Genomic DNA, 8,092 nt, shown 5'->3' on the forward strand with positions numbered 1-8,092 from the left:
ATTTTAAGGGGAAGAAAGAATTTCTTAATAGCAGAACGAAAGGAATGGCCATGGCCCGGCGGGCTGGGTCTAGGAGAAAGAAGCATAACTAGGAACTGGGGTGTCTCCAGTCCCATTCACAATCCGGGCACAGTCTCGGGTGTTGGCTGGCTCCCCCGGGTGGGGCTTGCGGAAGCAGCAGAATCCTGATCCTCTTCCACCATGGATTTTCCCTTATCCCGCTCCCTTATCGCTTCCTCTCTGAGGCTCAATACAGAACATAGTTGAAACAAAAGAGAAAGAGCCAATTTTGCAGGTGGTGGTGGAGGAGGAGGAGGAGGAGGGGCATGTAGGGCAGTGTGCCTCACCTGCTGCGGGCTCCGGAACAGGCAGGCATCTGGAGCTGGATCATGTAGGACTGGAAGGAGTGAGGTGGTGTGTGTGTGTGTGTGTGCGCGCGCGCGCGAGCATGCATGTTCCCCCAACATTCTATCAGTTGCAGGAGGAAGGTCTGTCCCAATCTTCTCACTCAGCTGCATCCTTCAAATTCACCCTCATTTTGGAGCCTGACCATGGGGACACCTCCTAGGGGCTGAGACCCCTTCGCAGGGGAATTTGGGAAGGAGGTGGACAAGCTGTGACCCCTCTCCGGCTCTCACCCCACGGGAAAGCTGAGCCCCAAAGGGGCCAGCACAGCTTGCAGTCTGAGCGAGAGCGAGAGCGAGACAGTAGTCACTGAGGGTCTCCCAGCTCTGCCCTCTCCTGTCTGGACCCTCTTCTCATGGCCCCACAGACCCACCCCCCTCACCTCCAGGTGCCCTCTTTCCAAAAGGCCCTCCCACCCCTGATCCACCCCCGATCCACCCCTGAGTCTGATGGGCGAGGCCCCAGCCAGGCTGGGTTCTTTGTTCCTCTTCCCAGCAGGCAGGTGTCAGCTCTGGCCCTGGGCTGCGTGGAGGTAGGACTGCATGCCCTGGAGGAGCCAGGGAGATGCTTAGGCCAAGACTCGCCTGGCAACTAAACAATCAAGTTCGAGTTTTACCTGCTGAACCCTAGACTTGGAAAGGTGGAAGAGGAAGTAAACTTGGGGGGCCGAGAGTGACCTTTGTCTACACCCAAACCTGTCCCCTGGCCCCACTGGAGGTGCTGAGTCCTGAGGTTCCAGCGCTCACTCTGTGACATTGAGCTGGTTTCTCTCTGGACCCAGCTGGCTCTGGCTTTCAGTTTTGGGTGACTGCCATCAGGGAGGAAACAGCTAGGCACGCAGGCATTGGCTCACTCAGCCAAGCCCAGCCTCCCGGAGTTCAGAGGTCAGCCAGGGACTTTGTCCTCCCGGAGGAGGGAGAGGAGATCTCGTAGGACTAAGGGCTCCAGGCAGAAGGTACGAGGCTAGGCTGACAGGCCTGAGGGCCCTGGGCCTGGGGCAGGAGGGGCGCTCCTGGGAGCCAGTTGGCCCAGGACTGTGGTTTCCTTGTAATTGGAGCCGCCCCTGGCAACCTTCTGCAGGCTGATTCTTGTCGGGGGCGGGGGCGTTTCTTCATTCCTCTTTCTCTTTCTCCCTTCCCCTTCTCTCTGTCTCCCTCCCTCTTCGTCTCTCTCCCTTTCTGTCTCTGTCTCTCTCTCTTTCTGCCTCTCTCTCCCTCTCCCTCTGAATTTCCCTGGGCCTCCCTTCCCTCCAGAGCCCCCATGTCCTGTCACTTGCCCATACCCTTTAGGCCCTTGGCCCTCTCCCTCCGTAAGCTGGTCTCTGCCTCTGAGCTCCCCCTTACGGCCCCCATCCTAGGCCCCAGGAGCTCACCATCTGCCTGCCCTGCAGGATGCTGCAGCCGAGCCTGTCCTGGCTGGGACTGGGGCCGCTGGCAGCCTCCCCGTGGCTACTCCTGCTGCTGCTGGGAGCCTCCTGGTTCCTGGCCCGAGTCCTGGCGAAGATCTATACCATGTATGACAACTCTCGCCGCCTCCGATGTTTCCCGCAGCCCCCAAAGCGGAACTGGTTTTGGGGTCACCTGGGCTTGGTGAGTGTGGGCATCAGGACAAGTCTGGGGTATCAGGGTAGATGTGTTACCTACGAGTTTGGGTTCTTGTCTTCAGATATTTAAAGAATTTAGACCAGGGACACTGATAAAAGCAAAGGCAGATTTATTGGGGAGGAAGAGAGCACAGAGATAAGGTCCCAGGTTCTGCTCCCCAAATGTGGGGCTCAGGGCTTTAGGGCTTGAGAACACAGAAATTTCTCGGTCAACCAATCAGGGAGTAGGTTAGCAGGCTTTTCCTTTCTGAAACGCTGATATCCAGGTATACATCCATGAAGCGAAGCATTCTGGGATTGTGCAGCACTTATTATGGGATGTAGGAAGGCACTTTCCAACCGGGGATGGAGTTTGTCCCTGTGGTTGGCAGCTTGGCTTTAGATCTGAAAAACAAACTTAAAAGAAGTCAGGGAAGTTCCTGGACCGTTGTTTTATAATTACCCATTGATAACGGCCGTAGTTCTGGTAGGGCTTGCCCCATGGAGACATTTTTGGGAACATTTTATTCTACCGTTTCAGATGGTCTCCCCGAAGCGTTAGGGATGGGGCTCAGAGGTTGGGCTGGGGTCGAGGACAGCAGAGCAGTGAGGGAGCCCTCTTCCCTCACGTCCCCACCAGGCTCATTCCTCTCCTCTGTGCACTCCATGTCCCCAAAGCTCTCTTTTTCTTACCCTTCCTCACCCCAGCTCCCTTCTGCTTGTCTGTCCCCATCCGTGCTCCTCTGAGGGTTTCTCAGGGTGGACGGCACAGAGCCGGGTGTCCCGGTGCCCACAGTCTCCGCTGCTGGACCCGAGGCCTCCTCAAGGTCCGCTCACTGCCCGGCTCCCGGCTCATCTCTGTTGGCCTCAGGCCAGTGTCTGCTCCTCTCTTGACCTCTGCTTCCCCAAAGGAATTAACTATGACCTCTGCCACCTCCTCCCTCTCCCCCTCCCCGCAGGGCACAGCTGGGCCTGAGAAGGGTGTGGGCAGTCTCTCCTCCTCCCTTCCTCCGGCAATTTTCTTATCTTGCCTCCCACTCCCCAGGTGTATCAATGGGCCCCGTTGCCCAACTTAGATCAAAGTTGACCACTTCACCTTTCAGAAGGGATCCCTCCGGCCTTTGCCCTTCTGGCCGACTTCCTGGGACGGGGCTCCTGGCCCCCTCCCCCATTCCTAGCCTTCTCCCCAGCGGCCCTCTGTCCATGCTGCATCCACCCCCTGTTGCCACAGTCACACTTTGGACTTTGTCGTCACCTGTAAAGGCGCTGCCTCCAGAGCCACTGATCTGAGTGTTGCATCCTCTGACCAGAACCCCCTCTTCCTCCCAGCTTCTTTCTTCTTCTCCATCTTCGAGGCTGCCAGGATGTCTAGTCCCTTTACGTCTCAGTCCGACAGCTTCCTTCTGACCCCTCTTCCTTGGACACATTTAGCTCTGGTTCCATCCTTTGCACACGGGCTACGGTCTCTCGCCGACTGAAGTTTCCATCATGACTCCTTGGACAGCCTCTGCCTGTTTGAGCTCAATCACCACATCCTCCCATCTGTCTCCACGATGATGCTAGAGGAGGTCATGAAACCGGACGACAGGGTGTCAGCTAAATCCCCACTCCCCTCCAGTGCAATCCAACCTGCACAAAGCTTCCCGTCTGCGTGCTCTTCTGTCTCCTCGTGGACAAAGACTTGTCTTCCCTCCTCTCCTCCATCTCCCCACTCGGTCCTCACCTGCTCTAGTCTGCTCTGCTCTTTTTTTTTTAAAATATATTTTATTGATTTTTTACAGAGAGGAAGGGAGAGGGAGAGAAAGCCAGAAACATCGATGAGAGAGAAACATCGATCAGCCGCCTCCTGCACATCTCCTACTGGGGAAGTGCCCGCAACCCAGGTACATGCCCTTGACCGGAATTGAACCCGGGACCTTTCAGTCCATAGGCTGACGCTCTATCCACTGAGCCAAACCGGTTTTGGCTCTAGTCTGCTCTGCTCTTGTCAGGCTCCTCTGAGATGAATGTGAACTCAGGTCCCTAAATCCCATCTCATTCACCTCCAAGCAACTCTGACCTTGCTGACTGCTCTGTCATCTTGCAAACTCCCTTTTCTCTTGATTCTAGGACAAGTCCCTGTCCTCGTCGTTACCTCCATGTGGCTCCTCTATCTCCAGCCCCGACTCCTCCTTCATCCTACCTTTCCATGTGGGGATTCACCCCGAGGCCACCTCCTTACCAAGGGCTTCTAATCTTGAGGAGACCATCAGTTCCCTGCATAAGTGAATCCCAAGTTCACATTTCTCCCGAGTCTGAGGCTCTATGTCCAGCCCCTTCCTCCCTTCCTCATATGGTGGGGATGTCTCATAAATACCTCATTTCTCCGAGTTGGAATCTGAAATCACGGCTCCATCCCCAATCCTCATCCCCACCCTGGGTCTAGTTCATCATTCAGTTATCCACATCCCATACTTTAGGGTCCCCTGGCCCCTCTCTTCTCTCACCTACACATCTGGTCCATCACATCTGGTATGGTGCCTCCACCACCTTTCCTCAGTCTGTCCCCTCTGAATCATCCTGTCACACCCCTGGCTCCATCCACCATCATCTTTCTCTGGAAGCCTCACCCAGCTCCCTCTCTAATCTCCTCATTTGGCTTTTGTTTACTATCATCCTCTCTCTCTTTAACCTTGAAGAGATTTTTCTGAAATTGAGTTTAGATCATGCCTCTTCTTGGCTGAAGACTGATGACTGCCTATCCCTCTGAAGATAAAGAATAAATGTTGCCTGCCCTCGCCAGCCCACCCACACTCAGCTCCTGCTTTAGCTCCTCAATGAGCCAGGCCATTCCTACCCCAGGGCCTTTTCTCATACTGCTCTTTTGACTGGAAGCACTTCTTTTCTTGTGGTTGCCTGGTCGATTCCTCCCATTTTCAGCTCAAATGTAACTTCCTTCTAGAAACCATCCTCGACCCCCAGACCTTGACTTCTGACTAGGCCTTGCTCACACTTAAACAGTTAATTGTCCAATTATTTGTTCCTTATTCATCTCTCCCATTAGATAGTGTCACTGGGGGTAGACACAATATCTGTAGTGCCCATGCCAGGAACTGATATACAGTAGGCACTTCATAAATATTTGATGATGTCATGGTGGAGGCCATGTTCTAGGCCCGGATGAACTTGCAATCACCTTTCTTGGTTATCCAAGGCTGAAGGGATGAGTGTCCAACTCCTCTCCTCCCCCACAGCCCCCCAGCTTATCACAGAACAGGATGTCCTAAGCTCATCACAGAACAGAAGGTCCCGAGCTCATCATGAAGGTTGGTTGAGATTCTGGGTCTTAGGATGATCTTAGCGAGCCCTGGGGGCAGTGGGAATGTTATAAAGTTACCGCAGTTCTGCCTCCCCCTCCAAGGGCTCGGATGTGGAGGATGGCCTTGGGCCCTCTTCCCTCTTCCAGCCCCTCAACTGGTGAGTGGAGTCACTCCTCCTCTCTGGATCGATGTTAGAGTCCCTGGAGAGCAGGGACAGGTCACACAGTGAAAACAACTCATCTCACCTGCCTGGAGCACGGGGAATTTGTCAGCTCTGACAGGGGCATTCCATTCAGAGGGGCTGGAGAGGACACCTCACCAGGAGGTGATCCACCCTCCTTCCCCTTTTGGGGGACATGGCTTCAGTTTCTCATTTGTAAACGGTACAATTAATGGGCGTGTCCATAACTTCAGGAGAGATAGATAAACAGGACGTACTATGAGAGATGATGGGTGGATAGATAAATATAGATAGATAATAGATAGACAAAAGATGATGGATGGATAGATGACTAGATGATGGATGGATGGATAGATAGATATATAGGTGACTAGATGATGGATGGATAAATGGCAGATGGATGAATAGATAGATGAATATATAGATAGATTATGGATAGAAAGATGATAGATGATGGATAAATTGATTGATAGATTGATAGATATATAGATTATATATAGATATAGATTGATAGATATATAGAGATAGATGATAGATGATGGATAGATAGATGGTTGGATGGATATAGATAGATAAATACATACATAAATACATGCATACATACATACAAACAGAAGATAGATGTATGTGCATCTGTGTATGTACTTATTTCTTTTACTCCCTCTGTTTACCTGTATCTCTATGTGTTCTTCTCTCTGTCTCTCCCTCACTCTTTCTCTGTTTATTTTTTTTAATATATATTATCATTGATTTCAGAGAGGAACGGAGAGGGAAAGAGAGATAGAAACATCAATGATGAGAGAGAATCACTGATCGGCTGCCTCCTGCACGCTCCCCACTGGGGACCGAGCGTGCAGCCTGGGCATGTGCCCTTGACCAGAATCGAACTTGGGACCCTTCAGTCCGCAGGCTGATGCTCTATCCACTGAGCCAAACTGGCTAGAACATCTTTCTCTGTTTCTTTGCTCTTATTTCTCTGTCCATCTCTCCAATTCCCCATCTGCTTCTCCTCATCTCCATATCCTGCATGGCCCCCCAGTGCCCTCAGAATCAATCCCCTGCCTCTACCCACTCGTGATCTCTTGATGCCCTGCTTGATCTGCTCTCCTTTCCACCTTTTCTCTGCTTCCCACCCATTTCACTTTAGCTGCATGGAACTCCTTGCTGCTCATAGCCAGGTGCTGGCTCTCTCACCTCCAGGCCTTTGAGTGGGCTATTCCTTTCCATCATCTATCTATCTATCTATCTATCTATCTATCTATCTATCTATCATCTATCTATCTATCTATCTATCTATCTATCTATCTATCTATCATTTATCTATCATCATCTATTTGTCTCATATATCTATCTACTTATTTATCTCCTAAAGAAACAGAGAGATAAAGAGAATGAGGGGACAAGGAGAGACACATAGGTAGCTAGACACATGAAAGACCTGAAGAGAAGCTAACTTAGTGAGGTGGAGACAGGTGCAGACCAATAATCCAGGCAGAAGGAGTTAAGGGGTGAGTAGGGTATGGTGAGTAGAGGGTACAGTGGGCAGTTGTTGCATCTGAGGCCCCCGGTCAGGCCTTGCCTCATCCCCATCCATTCCCAGGCGAAGAGCAACGAGGAGGGCTTGCGGATGATAGAGGAACTGGGCCACTACTTCCGTGACGTCCATCTCTGGTGGATTGGGCCGCTCTACCCCGTCCTGCGGCTCGTCCACCCTAAGTTTGTTGCCCCCGTGCTCCAGGCCCCAGGTACCTCTCCCAGGAGCCCCCAACCCTAGCCTCTCCCTTGCCTCTGCTCCCAGCCCTTCCCACCCCTGGACAGACCAGGTTGAGCAGGAGAATGGGCAATGTAGACAGAGTCCATGACTGTGACACTAACCTGTTGGGTAACTCTGGGAAGGTCCCTGGTTCTCTCTAGTTGACAAAGTCTCTCTTGGTTTTGAGTGGCAGAAACTCAACATTGTAGGTGTGAGTAAAGAAAGGGGAGCTATTGACTGGAAAGCTCAGTGAGAGTTGTCTTCAGGTATGGCTGGATCCAGGTCTTCAAACAATGCCATTGGAAATCTGTCTTCATCTCATAGTTCTGTGTTCTTCTGTGCCAGAGCTCAGCTGCCCTGGAAAAGTGAGCTCATTCCCAGGAAAGATTGCAGGATTCTCTAAATTGGCCTGGCTTGGGTTCCAGGGACCAATCCCTCATCTAATCACTGTGACTTGATTGCTAAGGCTCAGAGTCATATGCTTAGCTCTGGAGTAGAGGGTGGGTTGTCATGGCCACCCTCCTAATTACTTGGATTGAGAGTGGAGGAGGGATGGGGTCCTGGTTTCAGGAGAAGGGGATGGACACTGGACAGGCAGATACCAGATGTCCATCTACCAGCCACCTTGGTAGGTGGGCATTTCCTGGGTGAGGAATCAGGCTCAGAGAGGCATAGTAACTTCTCAAGACCACAGAGCATGCTGAAGTTTTTCTCTTAGCCCTGTGTGTTTTCAGCTGCCCTCGCTGCCTCTGATGGGAGGAACCCTAAGCTAGAAGGTGATTTGGGACGGGAAGACCAATGGCCAGACTATTGTGGGGGAAGATCCACCAGACCCCAGTTGTGACTGTGTCTGGTTGGCCCTGGGGGCCTGG

At 52.2% G+C, this 8,092-nt stretch overlaps 1 protein-coding gene across 1 annotated transcript in view; it reads left to right on the forward strand.

Moving 5' to 3' along the window:
- The first annotated feature begins 1,301 nt into the window (after nucleotides 1-1,301).
- Nucleotides 1,302-8,092, forward strand: part of LOC102435765 (cytochrome P450 4F6-like) — a 16,376-nt gene continuing 9,585 nt past the window's right edge. Inside the window, 3 exon segments of the mRNA XM_023763295.1 lie at nucleotides 1,302-1,360; nucleotides 1,763-1,994; nucleotides 7,068-7,212. Coding sequence (XP_023619063.1) covers nucleotides 1,797-1,994; nucleotides 7,068-7,212 — 343 coding nt within the window. The 5' untranslated portion in view covers nucleotides 1,302-1,360; nucleotides 1,763-1,796.

This window comes from Myotis lucifugus, unplaced genomic scaffold, assembly GCF_000147115.1.
Source record: "Myotis lucifugus unplaced genomic scaffold, Myoluc2.0 scaffold_280, whole genome shotgun sequence".
NCBI lineage: Eukaryota > Metazoa > Chordata > Mammalia > Chiroptera > Vespertilionidae > Myotis > Myotis lucifugus.